This window comes from Poecilia reticulata, chromosome 3, assembly GCF_904066995.2.
Source record: "Poecilia reticulata chromosome 3, P_reticulata-male-v2, whole genome shotgun sequence".
NCBI lineage: Eukaryota > Metazoa > Chordata > Actinopteri > Cyprinodontiformes > Poeciliidae > Poecilia > Poecilia reticulata.
In genome coordinates, this window is record NC_088832.1 from 34,786,556 (window position 1) to 34,805,678 (window position 19,123).

The following is a 19,123-nucleotide window of genomic DNA, read 5'->3' on the forward strand; positions in this document are numbered from 1 at the left end:
CGACAGACTGGCGACCTGTCCAGGTGACCTGTCCAGGGTGACCCCGCCTCTCGCCCGGAACGTTAGCTGGAGATTGGCACCAGCAACCCTCCCGACCCCACTGAGGGACAAGGGTGCAAGAAAATGGATGGATGAATATTTTTCCATCCATCATTGAGAGGAGAATAAAACATTTTCGTTTCTGAGTCTCATTTCCTGTCAGGTGATGATCATTATCCTGAATCTGACACAACAGATTCAAACTGGATCTAAATGTCCAGATTTAAAGATGGTTACTGCTTTATGACCGGATCTTTGTGAACATTATAAATAATGTACCAAGTTGCTGATGTTTTCTACAGACGGTTTGTGTTCAGTTACGAAACAAACGTCCATGTTGGACCGTCAGAGACGCTGCAGCTGCTCAGATCATCAGACGTCACGTTTTAAAGCCGCCGCCATCATGAGGGTCAACCGGGCAGCTCCACTCCGTTCATCTGTCCCACCCCCTTTACTCGCCCCACTGCTCAGGTTTCGTCCCTGAGGACAGAGGACAGGATGTGGGACAGAAACATGATGAGTTTCAAGACGAAGGCAGATTCAGGTTAAAATAATTGATACATCAAACTGTTGGCATGGAAACCCAAACGACGGCTCTTCCAGCTCCAACATTCTGACATCTTTCATTCTCTTCAGTCACCAAAACACATTAATATGAAACATGAATCTTCCTCCTCCAAACCTCTGTGATGTCATCAAGTGAAACCAGTAAAACCAGTGGCTGACTGGTGCTGAGCAGACCGAGGCTGTGTGGCTCTTCCTCACTGCTGGAGCGTCTCACCGTGTCATCACCTCGCCTGTGTTCATGTGAAAGCTCATTCACGCCAACACACACACACACTCAGCGTGGTGTAACGCCATCTGTCAGGGGGGATAATGAGGGTCACGACCTCCTGTCACCCCGCCTCCCTCTCATTACGGAGCTGACATTTTAACAAGAGCGGCGACCGGAGCGTTCTGCGCCTCAACGAAAACGGCAGGAGCGCCGAGCGGAAACAAGACGACGAAGACGTGAACGCGAACCACCAGACTTCTGCTTGAAGGTTTTAAATCTTGAGTAATCGTGTATTTGATTTTGGTTTTAATCGTCCTAAATAATCGAAGTGACTGTGTCAGGAGCAGAAACCTAAAGGTCAGACGGATCCTGACCTTTAGGTTTCTGCTCAGTCAACCTCGTTGTCTCAGGTTGAACTAATATTCAGGCTCCCAGAGATCAGCAGCATCTTCCAGCAGGAGCTTCAGATTTAGAGCCCTTCAGCTACCTGTAACACACAGGTGTGTGTGTGTGTGTGTGTGTGTGTGTGTGTGTGTGTATGCGTTTACTGCAGTGAGGCTGCAGCCTTTGCTGTATTGCAGCACTACAGCTTTACTGTTCCACAGACCGAGCACACCTTGGATATTCCGCAGCACAACACACACACACACACACACACACACACACACACACACACACACACACACACACCCTGTGGTGAAATGTGTGTGTTCGCCCTCCCCAGGCTTGTTTGTATCCCCGACTCGCTCCCAGGCTGACAGCAGGTACCTGCCAGTGACACCAGTAAAACCAGTTTAATGGAGTTTCTCCCTCCCACCGTAATCTGATTATGCCACATGATTGGACGTTTCCCTGCGGCTGCAGCCGGAGGCGACATCGTCTGCATAAGGTGGTGCTGATGGGACATCTGGGTGGAGGCAGAACATCTGTCAGAGCATCTGGATCAGAGGAGAGCGCAACGCTGGCGTCGCTAACAGGAAGGTCAAAGTTCACATCACCTCAGACACCCAGAGATCCTCAGAACGGGTTCAATCACTTCAGAATGAAACTTTATAGAAAAGATTTTATTACATATTTGTTGAAATGTCACAATGTGGTGACAGGATGAAACAGATCCTCTGACTGCTCTGCCTTCTGCTAACTACAAACATCCAATCAGAGCCAGGAGGCGGGACTTAGCGCTGTGAGTCATGTGGTGCTGCTCATCCTCTCATCTCCCCCTTGCTCTCTCCTATGTTGCAGTTGGCACATGAATGCTAAGGCTAGTTGGCATAGCTGTTAATGGTTTCTCTGTAATGAGAAGTTGTTTCTCCATCAACACATTCAGCAGTGAATACATAAGGATGATTGACAGCGCTAAGCCCCGCCTCCTGGCTCTGATTGGTTGAGGATTAGACCGGTCTTTTCACAGATGGTCAGGACACGGCGACAGTTTTAGTGAAAATGTAAAATCATTTTCATGCTGCAGCTGTGATGACGCTGCAGCATCTTTATCTCCGTACACAGCGGGTCCTCCATGCACTAACGAGCAGGAAAACGTCGAATTCATTCCGGGTTCTGACCCGGACCGAACCTCCCATCCGTGACGGAGTCCGGTTCCCAACATGCAGCAGTCAGGCCTTTTAGGGGACGAAGGGAGGAGAATTTATCTTCCTCATATGAGAATCCTCAAAGTTCATTTTGGTCCGAAATGAAGCGAGGCCGGCGCGTGGGCGAGAGTCCGGATCAGAGAGCCTGAATGGATAATTTCCCCCGGCTTCACGCCGACTGCTGACTCAGGGGGAAAGTCCAGATTGCTTTTGGAAGAGGATGAAAGTGACTTTTAGAGAGAGGGAGCGTGAAAGGAGGAGGATTTATGCTCAATTTCATTAAGTTTTTGGCCGCAGGAAGAAGCCTGCAGCTTGGTGTCGGGCTTATCTGGCGCCGGAACCCGTCCCTGTCCGATTGCCGCCTATTGATCAAACCTTCAAACCGTGTCTGATAAAAAAACAGCAGAACGTCAAGAACACAGATCTGAGGGGACAATAAAAGGGCGGGACAGTTTACAGCAGAGCAGGCGTCTGTGGAGCTCAGGTAGATTTAAACGGCCCAGTCAAATCCACAACTACCTGAAATCCAGAGGTTAAAATAACTCAGCGACGACTTCATGGACGAACGCTGACCAGGATGTCCTACAGAAAGTGTTTAAATCATCTGAGAAAACATTCATTATTGCACTTATAAAAGATGTTTGGTTTTTTTTTCATGTCTTTGTGTCGGATTTAAGAGCTTCCAGAAAACAGATTGGGATTAAAATCTGACAGCAGCAGGAAGTGAGAATCTCACTGAGGCTCCAGATCTCAGTCCTGCTGAACGTTTCCAGTCCCGTTTGGTTAAAAACTGTTTCATCTAAAATCTATTTTATCTGACAGTGTGTGGATGTTAAAGCTGCGTTTCCAGGTGTTGCAAACATCCAGTTTCTGATGGCGCTTTGTGGCGCTTTGTGGCGCTTTGTGGCGGCGCCGCGCAGCAGGACCTCCGGACCCGTTTCCCTCCAGCTGACAGAGAGAGAAACGCATCGACGCCACGGTAACCAGCAAGAAACATGGACACACACGCGCGCGCACGCACACACACACACACACACACACACACACACACACACACACACACACACACACACACACGACTTCCCCTGAAGATTTACAGCCAACATTGCAAACAGGCTGGAGGATCCTTAAGCTCCACATTATAAACATAATTGACTGGAGACAAATTCAGGACACGAGTCTGAAAGTACAGCAGAGAGACGGGAGGAGTCCCTGGAGACGCAGCCAGAGAGAGGGACAACCTGGACAGAGGGGGACAACCGGGACAGAGAGGGACAACCGGGACAGAGAGGGACAACCGGGACAGAGAGGGACAACCGGGACAGAGAGGGACAACAGGGACAGAGAGGGACAACCTGACCAGAGAGGGACAACCTGGACAGCGAGGGACAACAGGGACAGAGAGGGACAACCTGGACAGAGAGGGACAACAGGGACAGAGAGGGACAACCAGACCAGAGAGGGACAACCGGGACAGAGAGGGACAACCAGGACAGAGAGGGACAACCGGGACAGAGAGGGACAACAGGGACAGAGAGGGACAACCGGGACAGCGAGGGCCCTGTTGTCCCTCTCTGTCGTAACGTCGAAACGCTGCAAACATCTCTTGAGCCGAGGAACAAAGTTACTGCTGAGAATCTCTGATCAGCTGTAAAAACGCTTCAGCTGCTTTTATATGATGTCAATATATTGATATCCTCAAGTTAAAGAGAAGCCGGTTTGTCGCCTGGAGTCTGATGAGGACGACGTCCTGATGGGGACGGCGTCCTGATGGGGACGGCGTCCTGAAGCGCCTCTTGGCCTGAGACAAACATGGCTCCAGATCATCCAGTCACACCACAAACACCGTTTGTTCCTCCAGTTTCCTTCAGACTTGATAAGCTGCTGCTCTTCTCCACCACCTGAGTGAGAACCTGGTGAGTTTCTCCTCCAACCCGCCTGCATGGCGGCGGGAAAACAACCAGAGCAGATCGGAGCCGGACGTTCGATCCTTTCACCAACTTCAACAACTTCCCTCTGCAGCCTCGGCTTCCTCCCCGCCTCCTCCTCTCCATGGGAGCGACTGGAGAGTGTTTGGGGTCAGAGGGGGGTCAGAGGGGGGTCAGAGAGCCCTGGGGGTGGGGGTTGGGTTTATGGGGGGTCAGGTCGCTGGATGAAGCTGTGGATAACCTGCTGGACGGAGCGACAACAGGAGATGAGAACTGCGTCGCCTCCATAACGATTCATGGAAGAGGCGGGCATTCAGACATGAACTGAGGAAGACTCTGAGGGTGAGGATGATGATGATGATGATGGGGGGGGGGGGTGATGTGAGGAAGAGGCAGCAGAGAGAGGGAGCGCCACAGCGATGGGGGATTTCTTTCTCACTCGTTGTTTAATGGCTCGAGCTAAAGACCCACCTCCCCCCTTCTGGGACTGGTGGATGATGAAGAGCGAGGATACCTCCAACCAGCCGGTTACCACGGTAACCGAGACCCTCTGCATGGAGTGGGGGGTAAAGAGACAAACCAAAGGGATGAAGTGGATAAAAAAAAGAGAGGAAAGAGACGCAGAGGAGGAGGAGAATGAGGCTGTTTGACACCAGACATAATTTTAAATACCCCTCTTACCCTCCTTCACCCCCTGCTCCCTCTCTTACCCCCCTTCACCCCCCTGCTCCCTCTCTTACCCCTCTCACCCCCCCGCTCCCTCTCTTACCCCTCTCACCCCCCTGCTCCCTCTCTTACCCCTCTCACCCCCCTGCTCCCTCTCTTACCCCTCTCACCCCCCTGCTCCCTCTCTTACCCCTCTCACCCCCCCACTCCCTCTCTTACCCCTCTTCCCCCCTTTTACCCCTTGTTACCCCTCTTACCCCCTTCACCCCCCTGCTCCCTCTCTTACCCCCGTTCACCCCCCTGCTCCCTCTCTTACCCCTCTCACCCCCCTGCTCCCTCTCTTACCCCTTGTTACCCCTCTTACCCCCTCATCCCCCTGCAGAGTGAAACAGCCTTTTAGTCCCCCAGCAGCTTTCCTCCCCCTCTTCTACGCTCATTAAAAACTCTGATTTTTTTTATTTCTGTACCCAAAAACATGAAGATGAGAGAAACCAGAGCAACATGGGAACGTTGGTTATGATGCAAAAACATCTGGATTACATAAAATATGGATTTATAAATGAGAAAACTAAAATAATCTCATGTTTCCTGACCTGAAGAAAACATTTTATATAAATCAGGAAGTTCAAACCTGATTAATGTAAAACCAGTTATAATAAAGTGAAAGAAAACAACATGTCCATGACATGTCTCATCATCGGTGTACCTCAGGGTCATACACTTGGGGCTTTTCAGTTGTGTGAACTTTATTTAACACTTTACAAACAAGCTGAATTAAAGTCCTGCAAACCAAGAACCAGAGATGAGACCAAATACACTAAAGCGCTAATAGCAGAGCGTAGTTTTTGTAAAGCACTTTAGCATTTATGCTAACTTTATAAATGTTTAGCAGACTTAGATTCCCGTAAATAAAAATGTCCAGATAACTTCCTAACTACTAACTTACTGATCAGTTTGAATAGTTTAGTTATTAACTGTTAATTCTTCAGGGAGTTGGACGTTTATATTCATGCTCTGATTATTGTAGGACTAAAATCCCGGACAGAAAAGGACGGCTCACACCCGGATACTTCAAACACAGAACCAAGAAACGTCCACAAACAGCTTCATAAATCTGAGGCTGGTTACAGGGAGAAACACAGAATATGTGAAATATATCGTCATAATACCCCAAAGGACGGTTTATAAAGTGATATCTGCTGGTTGACATATTGTTAGTGTCATAAAAACACGTTCTGCATGAATAAGACGTTCAGGCTGTTGGGTTTAGTCCCACTGCAGCCAAACAGCTCAAACAGATTATAGAAGATCAGAGACTTTAAATATTCACTCAACTTGAGAACAAAAGGAAAAAACATCAGAGGAGCATTTAATGTGAAAACTGGAATAACAGCTTCTGCTGAGTTCAGGGGTTTTTCCCAGCTAACAGCTAACTTTTTAAACTCCACCCATCCATCCATTTTCTTGCACCCTTGTCCCTCGGTGGGGTCGGGAGGGTTGCTGGTGCCTCTCCAGCTAATGTTCCGGGCGAGAGGCGGGGTCACCTGGACAGGTCACCAGTCTGTCTCAGGGCAACACAGAGACACACAACCACACACACACACTCACACCTAGGGGCAATTTAGAGAGACCAATTAACCTGACAGTCATGTTTTTGGACTGTGGTAGGAAACTGGAGTACCTGGAGAAAACCCACCATGCACAGGGAGAACATGGAGACTCCATGCAGAAAGACCGGGAATCGAACCCAGAACCTTCATGCTGCAAGGCAACAGCTCTACCATTATTTTAAACTCATTATTTCAAAAGAAAAAGTCAAACTTCAGCCAAAACAAGGAAGTGAAAATGTAGATAAATGCAAACAGAGATGAAGATATAAAGCCTGCGTGAGCCTCTGACCTGGACCGGGTTTGGATCAGTACCAGCTATCTGTGGCTAAACAGATAAAAACAACTGAAGCCAGAAAACGAGGGGAACTTTCAGAAAGACGACAAGCTTCTCAAAAACCTGCAGGAAATAAAACAGGAAGTGGAGGAAAATGCTCCGTTGTCCAGTTTATTTCACATCAACAGAATCTCCATCATGTTTCTGAGCACCAATCATAACGGAGGCTGAACAGAGCAGAGAGTTTTAAAACCAGCTGATCCAACCTGCAGACCAACACACCCAACACTCCTTTCTCTCTACACAGAAAATAAATCAGAAATATTAGAAACGCCCGCTCAGTTTCAGTCCTGCACCGCAGGGTGGCTTTAAAAACCTCATAAAAGTCATTTTGTGTGAGTTTAACCTCCTCAGTCAGTCAGTTTACATCCATGAAGACGGAAATAAAGAAACTCGATCAGTTTTCTAAGAGTCATATCGGTGATGAATCTCTTACCGTAAATCAGATCAAACTTTTCATGATATCACAGATAAAATCTGCAGACATGAAAACCAGCAACATGCAAACCTCACACAGTCTGCAGCTAAAAACTGAATTCAGCTTTTAACCGTTAAATCAGCTGAAAACGAACAAAACCACAGAAATATGCAAACTTCACACAGTCTGCAGCTAAAAACTGAATTCAGCTTTTAACCGTTAAATCAGCTGAAAACGAGCAAAACCACAGAAATATGCAAACTTCACACAGTCTGACTGTAAACTGAATTCAGCTTTTAACCGTTAAATCAGCTGAAAACGAACAAAACCACAGAAATATGCAAACTTCACACAGTCTGACTGTAAACTGAATTCAGCTTTTAACCGTTAAATCAGCTGAAAACGAACAAAACAACAGAAACAAGTGAAATAATTTCTCAGACCTCGACGTCCACCAGGTTTCCTGACTGCAAGATGAGAAAAAGTTTGTTTTAACTGTTAAAATAGTTAATTTAAAACAGTCAGACAGCTATAGCCCCTCATGTTGCATAGCAACAGTGGCCCACAGAATAAAATGTTGTAGTTTCACAATAAAAGCTTGAAAACCTGAAATGAGTCAACATGCAGGATTGTTTTTACCTTTTAAAATAAAAGATGAATTCCTTCAGTCTGAATCACATAAAACTAGAACTTATCCAGGTTAATTTTTATTTTAAAATGATTAAAACACCAACATTTAGGAGATAATGCAGAGCAGCAAGAACCCAAAACCCATCATCAGAACGCAGCGTGTGGAAACCGAACCTGACCAAACGCTGCATCAGATCAGAGGTTTGACGTTATAATGCAAAAAAATCAGAAATACAGAAACTCACAAAGTGAAACTGATGTCACAGAGAGACTCATTTCAAGCTTTATTCCGACTTAAAGCTGATGGAAAACAAAACTTTAGTTTCTCAGACATCAAAGACAGAAAACAGGATTTTAGTTCAGATTCGATCTGATAGCCGAATATGAGAAACATCACAGGAAGATGAAATCATCTGAAGAGCTAGAAGAATCAGGAGAGATGCAGCCCGGCTTATGAATGACAGCAGAACCAACGAAGAAGAGCTGAAGGACACAAACTGGACTTCCTGAACCCAACAGAACCGCAGGCTGAGCTCCTCCGTGCTACGCCACACTGACGCAGTAACTCAGGCAACAAGGACCTTAATTACACTCACATTTCTATATTAAAAATCATTTTTTTGTTCTGATAAAACATTGTGACCCAGTAAAACTGTTGGTTTCATCAGCTGTGAGCTGATTTGGGCTCATGATGGATTCAGACCCGGAAACACTTCAGGTGTTTCCAGCTTTTATCGTCTGGATGCAAATGAGGCGCCGCGAATTTAATGTGAGCTGTTTTACATTTAATGCAGCATAATGGAGCAAAGCCTGCAAGTCTAATAAAACACGGTGACGACCCAGAACACACACACACACACACACACACACACACACACACACATGAATGCATGGCGCTGCGCCTGCTGGGAGCCTCTCCACCTGCAACCTGCTGATAATGAAGCCGTATTTCAGCCACCTGACGGCAGGCAGCCATCTGCTGCCCTTCCTCAGCATCATCATCATCATCATCATCACTCTGCTCAGGGGCCGAGGGACCGCAGCGTTTAGGACCGTCCCGTCAATAACATGACACTTTCATTAGAGCGCACACCGGGGCCGACGACAGGTTATGACAAATAAAACTAAACGCTGCCGTCTCGCCGGCGTCGTTATCCTCAGACTGACGGGAGGCGAAGGAACCGCCTGCATGCAGCCGCCGCGGCGGCGGCGTCTCCTCCAGAGAGGTGAGGTTTCTCACCTGGAGAACCTCCAGGTGAGAAACCTGCACTTTCCAAAACTTCTCCAAATCTCTCAGATCGAGAGGAAACTTCTCTCCTGGAGACGACGTCCGGGTTTGGACTCGTTCATCTGCACTTTCTAACAAACTCCTGAAGGTTTTGGTCAAAGTGACGGTTCAGAATCTTATCCACCAGCATGATGCTGCCACCACTAGATTTCACTGTCGGTAATAATGCCGTTCTTTTAGAAAAGTCTAAAAGTTACAGTTTAGTTTAAAGTTATAACTTTTTCCCTCCATTATCCTTGATATCCGTGTACATTAAGATCCTTCATCTCTTTTTAATACTTCCTGTTTCTCTTGGATCTTCTGTCCTTTTAGGTAATTTATCAGAGACGTATTTTCTCAGTAGAGTCACAAACTCTGACCCATCATCCATCATTCAGTCGTTCATTTAAAGCCGACTGTTCTCGCTTAGTGACCCAAAAGTTTAAATCTCCAGGCGAAAACTGAAAAAACAGAAAACAGTGAATCCTGTTCACTTGTTTCTCACCTAGTTGCTTACAGTGACGGTTCTTCCATGCATGTTTCCTCCAACCAGTTAAAACGCAGAATAAAATCCAATGGATTTTAACCCTTTGCAGTCGAGGTCTAACTGGCCGTCCCAGTCTCTCTTCTCGCTATGAAGCCATGTAGCGATAGCTAGCTAAACTACTACTAACCCTACACACACCACAAACTCTAACTAAAACACTTATAGTCTAAAAAACCCATCAAAACTCTCTTAGTAAAATCCACAGCATCGCTGCACCCTCGTCTCTTGCCGTATCCAAATCCCCCCCCTCCTCTCTCTCCGCGTGTCTCTGTTCTACCTAGCAACAGACCGTCAACACATTTTCATTGGTTGTTACGAAATGTGGTACATTTAGACCCCACAAAATAAGGTGGAAATGATCGATCTTATTTCTGGCTTTATTTTGAAGTAAATAACCACAAAACCAATATAAAAACAGAACTTTTATAAAGTTTGAAGTCCGTGCTGTCCAACAGAAATGAAAACTCGGTATGCCGTCTGTTATTACGGATCCTTATTAATGCGTCACATGCTTGTACGCCGCACGGTGAGCAGCGACTACATAGGGTTAATTTATATCCATCTGGTGGATGTGCGCCCCCTTCGAGATGCCACCCTGGGCCACCGCCCACAAGGCCCTCCACTACATGCTGATTGCATTTAAATAAAAGAGTGAAACAGACCACATGTTGTGCGGCTGCAGCAGAAAAACAACAAATCGGATAAAAACGTCAACAGTCGGTCGGAAAGCAGATCAGGGAGAAACAACAACAAGAGGGAAACATTGGCAGTCTGACAGTGAGGACAGAGAGAAGATCGGAGGCTCTCATTGGAGGAGAGCTGAAACCATGACAACCATCCAAACCGTTAGCCAACATTCAGAGAAGGAGCGCTGCGTGAGGCCTCCGTTTAAAAGACTTCCTTACCATAACCCCCCTCTCCACAGACACAATCACACACATGAACACAAACTAACTGTTCAGTCGGCGCAGCACCAACACATGAAGCCATTGTTCCTCGCTCGTCGCCCTGAGACGGGAAAGTAACGCTCAGAGTGGGAGTTTTTTAAAACTGTGGCAGATCATTTAGATTCAACTGAGCTAATTTACAGCTGGGAGTTCTTCACTGAAGCATTTCAGCCTTTAATTTAAAATATGCCAAAAGTAAAACTGAAGAGGAAAAGCAGATTCTCTTCTACAGGAAAAAGATTCACATTTCCAACATGGCCGACTCTCCAAACTACACAGTGGGCGTAATTGGCAAAATATTAACACGAAGAACGAATCATTAAAAACATAAATCAGGCATATTGGAAAGCAAAAATACTCGTTTATAAAATAATTAAATTCAAAGCTAACAACCCGCAGCACAGTGGAAAAGATTATATTTAATATTAAATATAGATAAATGAATAAATGTACAATAAATCAGATGAAATGAGGCTTTACATACTGTGTGATGAGCTAATTAAGCAAGTCAACTCTAATATTAGCATGCTCATCATAATATTAGCTTACTAATGCTAGCATCCACAGCTAATTATTGTGTTTTTGATTTGATGAGAAGCTAATTTGTATTATTTTATGTCCTACACGGCGTACATGACCCGTACCAAGAAACTGTTATCCAAGTTTACAGAGGTTAAACAAAATGTCCTCCAATGTGCTAAATGCGCTACTGCTACTGCTTTACAAGCTAAAGATGTTATTAGCTGGTTAACATTAGCGTTCACAGCTAACTACTGTGATTCAGACCTCATGAAAATCTCCAACTGAAATCTCCTCTGTGTAGTGGATAAGAAAATAAACTGTGTGACAGTAAAACACCAGTGTGCAAAGATTGGACAATAAATTAACATAAAATGTTAGCCAAGTATGCTAATGCTAGCATCCACAGCAATGATTTAGACTTGCTGTAGGTGCGTGGCTGTGTTTTTATCCATACATTGTGCACAAGAAATTTACAAGAAAATTGTGATTCATCAACAGTAGAACAATAGAGAAAATACATCTGATAATGTAATGTAGTTTGAGATAAGCTAACGCTAACGTCACCATCCAAAGCTAATTATGGTGAGTTTTCAGAATTAACACGTCTGGGGGAGATCATTTCAGAGAATACCAGGTAACAACAACAAATTTAATTCAGAAAATCAAACTTCTGGGATGAAGCAGAGATGCACTGAAAACCTGCAGAACTCGGGCCGGGCCCTTCAGAACCAGAACCGCTCATCAAGGTTACAGCAGATCCTATAACAGCATGGACTAATATCTATACTCAACAGATATGCAGTCTGTTAAGTGTTTGGTCATGTAGAAGTGCTGCAGAATAACTGGTTTGTGGTTTTATAAAACAAAAAAATGCAAAACTGCCACAAATAGATTCAGATAATCAGAGATGATTTTATTCAAGCAAAAGGTTTTTCAGAAAAAGTCCCCAAAGTATTTCATTTTTATGAAAATATAATTCATAAGTACTTTCAACAAAAAACACTTCATCATTTTTAAGGACCTGGCCTTGCGAGACCCCAACAACTGCAACATTTCTTTCCTTTCATATCCAAAAAATGCAGAGAATCTCAAACATGTGAATGAAGCAGCAGCTAACAGAGCCGACCAGTGTTTCCCACGAGCAGCGAGAGCAGCGAGAGCAGCGAGAGCAGCGAGAGCAGCGAGAGCTCAGCCTGAACTCGTGTAGGAGGTTTGACAATATCCGGAGTTCCCAGTCTGACAGCTCAGCACCAGATTCTTTGGGTTTGCATGAAAACCATCAGCGAGCTAACCGTCCGCCCTCAGTCTGCAGCATGGACACATTTCTGCATCAGTGCACCTTCTATGGATCCATAATCACCCCATCATCCAGCAGGAGGACAGAAACCGCAGCATTAGAGTGAGCGAACAGGAAGCTGCTGTCTGCAGCGGTGCTGCGCCTCAAACAGGACAAACTGGGATTCATTGAGTCCTGCAGAGCTTCGGCTGCAGAAACTGATTCCTCTTCATTATTCCTCCAACTGAGCTGATGCAACTCTGAGCTGACGTCACTTTCTGCTGAGGCAGGAGCTTCTACAGCCTGTGGAGTCATCTGAAGACGTGCGGATCAAAGGGATTTCTATTATCTGAATAATTCACAAATAATATTCTTACAAGAGGAAAATTTGCACTTGTGTTTCACCTCCTAACTTTTGTGAAGTTTCAGGTCCAGAAATGATTATTTAATGACCTGCAGTTCATTATCTCATAACCATAAACTACAGAGACGGACTGAAGCCGTTTGTGGAGAACTAGAACAGGTTCTGGATGCTGTGAGGAACATCTGGAACTGAACTCCAGATGTTCTGCATCGCTGCTTCCTCTCCACACAGCATGAGGATGAAGAAACAGCTTCACCTGATCTGCGCTTGAGAGGAACCGATCAGAAACTTCAGTCAGTCTGAACAGAGGAGGTTTAAAAATAAATGAACTTGTTCCGTTTCTCTGCAGAAGAAACTGTGATTAATATGGCGGCAACTCGTTCTGCAAAGCTCCAACTCTTGAGTCTGCAGACGAGCTAATTGGCTGGCTATGAATTATTCACCCGCAGAGGAAGAGAGCTGAGAATCACTTCTACCTGCTGGACCCGATTATTCCTGGCCGTGTGTGATCACAGATGGTGGAGCATCCAGACCAGAACCTGGACTCGGCCAACCGAGCCGTAACGGAACGTCTGAGCTACCAGAGAGAATCCAGGATGTAAAGATCCGTCTTCTGGAACCTGGAGTTCAGAGCCAGCTGTGGTTTTATGGTTAGTTCACGTCCACCAGGGGATTAAATCTCTAAAGCAACAGAAAACAGAGCGAGAGCCGAATGGACTCAAGTTCTGATGTGTTCTGCATAAAGTGAAACGTTTCACTGATTAAAGAATGCCGATTGGTTGATCGGATGGGGAGAATATCGATTCAGAATACTTTGTGTCATTTGGCAATTTAAGATCTCACCAAAGACGACATGTGGGGTTCCTCAGGGCTCCGTTCTCGGACCACTTTAATTCACTGGCTGTTACAACTTTGGCCACATCCACGTAAGAAGTCCTGATGCTGAATTCTGATTTTTTTTTTACGTGACAATCCATACCACTAACCACATGCGTTCTGTGTGAACAGTTACAGCCCCACAGTGACCTGCATGGACAGAAGCTTCACACACAGATGGACAGATTTTAAAGTTCTTGAGCAACTGACAGGATCGTCACAAGATCAAAACAAAAAGGAAACCAAGTGTAAAAATCCAGCTTCTCCCATTCTCTACATCCACAGTGATGATGCATGTCTCACATCAATGAGGTGAAAGTTAGAAAAATGTGACTTGACCGTCACTTTAAAGGAATCGGATCTATATCTGATTTATGGAAGTGGCGGAAATTGGATTTTTTTTTAGGGTGGGAAGTTGGAACCGAGCCGTTCAGAGAAAGTCGGATGTGCGTCGCATTCGCCTGCTTTGTGAACGTCGTCTTTGTGTCATTTAGCAATTAAAAATCTCAGCAGCGATCCAACGTGGGGTTCCTCAGGGCTCCGTTCTTAGAACACTCTTCTTCCAATATTTACATCATCGTTATGATCTCTCCTACCACAGACATGATTACTTTTTTATTTACACTTGTTCTGTCTCGACCTTCCGAGACAGAACAAGTGTATGAAGAACACATAAAGGTTATCTAGTGATGACTATAAATGTGTGATTGACTTATTAATCACACATTGATTCGACCATACCAGGTGCTGGTATGACCTTCGACCCTCTGTATATGATTTACATTTCTATGTCAATGAGTCAGATTCTCCCTAATATCAGTGAGTTAATTGGTTTTAATTCTAAATGTTCAGCAATAAAAAAAATGTTGAATTGTTTGAATCACTGAAAAGTCAAAAAGATCCTCCGGTATGATCCAACCAGGTCTCCAAAGATCCCTGTGAATCTGTGAATGCTGTTAAAATGAATAAAAATCTAACCAATGAGCTCCAGCTTCTCTCTGCATCCTCTAAGTTTGATGTCATTCAGCGGTAGAAGGACCTGATTCAGCTCATTTCTGCTGGATCGTACGCAGAGAGTCCAGATTCTGCCTCTTCAGAAAGGATTTCCGCGTCTGATCCGGTCCTAAACCTGGAAGTCCTCTCTGAGTTCTGACTGGTCCCCGAACGGAGCGGGCCTGGATCAGAATCTGAGGATAACTTGCTGTTCCAGTGCAGGCACAGAGCTGAAGTGTGCTGCATTGGAGCCAAAGCTGCAGCATCACCCTGAGCTGCAGCATCACTGCTCTGCCTCTTCTGCAGAGGCCCCAGTGACAGATGGATGAAACTAAAAGACACGCAAACCTCACAAGGGCCCATTATCACCCCGCTCTGTCTGCCTGACAACAAGGATTAAAGGCGCACCACCACCACCATCATCACCATCATCACCACCATCAGCAGCAGCAGCAGCAGCAGCAGCAGCATCATGAGCAGAGCAGCTCCTCTCTCTGCAGTCTGCATCCGCATTTAGGAGTCCTCTCCCGCATCCATCAGCACATTCAGGACACGCAGCACCAAACTGGGGCCAGTTAGCAGGACGCGTGATGCGTGCGGAGCAGGTGCGGTTTTCACTAACCTGTCTGTCCTTTTCCCAGCGTCTTCTCCAGCCGGTACGGTCCCACATAGTTGGCGTAATGCCCGCTGTTGGCGTCCTTCCCCGAAGATGACATGTTTTAAAATCTGCGTGGGCGTGAAATGACTCGCGCGGACCGGATTCTGTGGCGGGACGCGTCTCCGCAGCGGCAGCTCCGCGGCTCCCTCCGTCAATCTGCCGGTGGGTCGCTGCGATCTTCGGCGTCGCTGACCCGCGCGTGAGCGTGCGTGCGTGTACGCGCGGCTGTGTGCGTGTGCCCGCGGTCCTCCGGGGGTTCGGTCCTCGGCGCGGCTCAGGCTGCGGTCCTGGATCCGGGTGTCATGGTGTTCGGCCGGAGGAGCGGTGCGCTGCGGCCCCGTTGGGTGTGATCTGATGATGGGACAGCACCGACTGCTGCCGCCGGTCCAGCTGCCTCCAACTGCTACAACTCGCTAATTACACACACTTCCGGGAATCCTTTCAAAGTAAAACGCCTCGACCGGCTCCTCTGCTTTTTTAATGGTGATGAAATAAATGTGTAAAAACTGTCTGAAGCTGAACTATTTCCTTATTTTTAATCTGTAATATCAGTGTTATGTATTGATGACTAATTTTACAGTATTTCTTTGATAGTTACATTATTTCTACTACAAATTCAGTCATTTGTAATATTCAGTATATTGATATTTATTTTTATTATATAAATATAATGTTGGGCTGCACAGTGGCGCAGTTGATAGAGCTGTTGCCTTGCAGCAAGAAGGTTCTGGGTTCGATTCCCGGTCTTTCTGCATGGAGTCTCCATGTTCTCCCTGTGCATGGTGGGTTTTCTCCAGGTACTCCGGTTTCCTCCCACAGTCCAAAAACATGACTGTCAGGTTAATTGGCCTCTCCAAATTGCCCCTAGGTGTGAGTGTGTGTGTGCATGGTTGTGTGTCCTGTGTGTCTCTGTGTTGCCCTGCGACAGACAGGTGACCTGTCCAGGTGACCCCGCCTCTCGCCCGGAACGTTAGCTGGAGAGGCAGCAGCACCTCCTGACCCACTGAGGGACAAGGGTGTCAAGAAGATGGATGGATGGATGGATAATATAATGTTTAACATTTGGTCTAATCAATGTAATAAATTTTTAAAGTCATCTTTGCCTTATCAGCCAACATTGACGGCTAAAAAAGTCCTAAATCAGGGGAAACATCAGGAGAAATCAGCATTAAAGCCAAAGTCTTTCTCAGCCAGAGGAACAATGAGGGGCCCAGGCTCTGTGGATGTGAGTCTGAAGCATTGTTCACATACAAAACACTTCAATAATACCGGCTAATAAAAATCTGCCTTCAGGAAAATGCTTAAAACAAACATTAGCATAAAAAGGTGCAACCAGCGACCCTCCCGACCTCACTAAGGGACGAGGGTGAAAGAAAATGGATGGATGGATAAAAAGGTGCTTGAATGTAAATACTTACTGCAGCACGTTTTCAATGCTACCGTTGGAATTTACACATAAGATAAAGCACACCGACCTTCTCTCATCAATAAGTTTTGTTATGACAACAACAGGATGTTTACTACCAGCCACATTTGAGCAGATGAACATGTGGAAGTTGCCGTTGATGCTTTTTATGCTCTATTCCATTTGGGTTTTGGAAATGTAATAAATTGTATTCTGCTTTCTAAATGCTCAGGGATATCAGTCAGGATAACATCTTTCCCACTGACACATTGGACCATTTCTTCCTATTATTTACCCTGAAAATAGTGATGAAGGTTCAGTTCCTCCAGGTAAGGGTCATGTACGCTGATTGGTTAATTGCTGTCAAACCCACTTAAGTGACAGGTGGTGAAGTGTGAGAGCTAAGAAACTAAATATCTAATGTCTTGTTTAATATTTAAACAAGACATAAGGCTGTTTATTTAAGAACATATCAGGTAGATACAATTTGATACAATCAAGTTGATTTTAGAAATGTGAATATTCTGTAGCAAGAATATTTCCAAATTTCTGCTTACAAGGTTAACAACTCAATTAAATTTTTATTAAGAAAATAAATACTGTCACAAATATTGTTACAAAGTTATTAAAACAAATTGGCAAACGCCAACAATCCGGGCCTTTATTTTTAATTGAGTTTAATAATTAATTGATTTCAAAGTAAAACATTCCCATACTATAACAAAAAAAAACAACTCATGATCTAATAGATTTTTTTTTTAATTACTTCTACAATTGTTTTTATCTAAAACTTACAGATCATGTTCTGGTTCTGGAGGTGAAAGGTCACCGAGTCTTGTCCATTTTAAGCTAGATATTAAAATGGTTTTATTATGAAAGTCAGTTTTATTGATTTCCGCCTCCAATGCAGCTTGACGCAGCAGCTTTAATTAGCCAACGCGCATGCGCAGTGCGCAGCATTCCCTTCTCTCCTGATTGGATTCGGGTCGGGGTGACAGCGGGAGATGAAAGGCGGCCACTCTTTTTAGGAAATCTATAAATAACCCAAATATGAAACTAAAACCCAGAACTTCATCCTCCTGCTCATTTCTCATCCATCGATTTTACATTTCTGAACTTTAAATTATTCAGTAAATATGGAGAATCGTTATTTGCCGCTGTGGGAGGTGTGTGTGTGTGTGTGTGTTGCAGTGGGAGAATCAAACATGTCACACGCTGGGACACTTTCAGTTGATTAAATCAGCGGTAGGTGTCAACCACCATCTATCAGCCTCATCACTCCTTCACAACAAAAGCCTCCTGACCCAGCAGGCTCAGCGGCAGATGGCCTCCCCCTCATCCTCCTCCTGGTCCTCCCCCTGCACACACACACACACACACACCGCCAGGCCTCTAACAAAGGCAGCGGGGTGGTGGGGGTCTCTGTGGGACAGCTTTCCTTCATATTAGTTGGTGTTAATTAATGGAGGGCCACCGGAGCCCCTCCTCCGTCAGAAACCCCTCAGGAGGGGCAGACCTCTGTCCACACATCCGTCCTGCGCCTCCTGGTCGACTCGTGCCTCTGTGTGGGATCAGATCTGCTCCATCTGACCTCCTGCTGTAAATCCACACCGTCTGATCGGCTCCATGTGAAGTAATCTGCAGATGGTCCAGGATCAGGAGGAAACAGCAGGACGACGGGGAGGGATTGTCTGGAAGTGAAAGAACTTTAAATCTGTCCTGTTTTCCAGATGACGAGAGATTATCTTTGTGTTTGTTTAATCAATAAATACATATTAGGTGCTGAATATTCAGATTTCCAGCTCTATGATTTAAGAAAATGACAGAATTGTGACGTTATTGTCATAAATCATAATGGTGGTATAGATTATTAAAACAGACGCTGCATTTCGTCGTCTGAAGCTCATCTGAGCTTCAACATCTCACTTCTGGTGGAGACGTTAAGGAAACTTGAATCCAGATGATCAAAGAGTTTTAAATCTTCAGAGCATAAAAACACAACATTTTAAATATATTAATAAATACGTTATTTTTGACTGCCCTGCTGTCAAACTGTGATTTGACATCTGCTTCAGGTTCAACAAGTTTGATTCTTGATTCCTCTGGTCATTAGTTCCCTTCCATCTGTACAGAAGAGATGAAACTAAATCAGTTTCTGCCACAGACAACATCTCTGATTGGACCATTTTAAAACTTTCACTTACTCAGTTTTACGTCCCTGATGAAGTAAAAGCAGTCTGACCTTTGGATTCTCATCTACCGTCACTGCTCCGTCTGGC

The 19,123-nt window shown here is 45.3% G+C and overlaps 1 protein-coding gene across 3 annotated transcripts in view; it reads right to left on the reverse strand.

Moving 5' to 3' along the window:
- LOC103462996 (serine/threonine-protein kinase BRSK2-like) overlaps positions 1 to 15,852 on the reverse strand; it is a 118,726-nt gene extending 102,874 nt beyond the window's left edge. Inside the window, exon 1 of one of the 3 annotated variants that reach the window (XM_081605578.1) lies at positions 15,404 to 15,852. In XM_081605578.1, coding sequence (XP_081461704.1) covers positions 15,404 to 15,497 — 94 coding nt within the window. In that variant the 5' untranslated portion in view covers positions 15,498 to 15,852. The remainder of the gene's footprint in view (positions 1 to 15,403) is intronic. The other 2 variants (XM_081605577.1, XM_081605579.1) reach the window with 2 other exon arrangements.
- Positions 15,853 to 19,123: the final 3,271 nt, after the last annotated feature.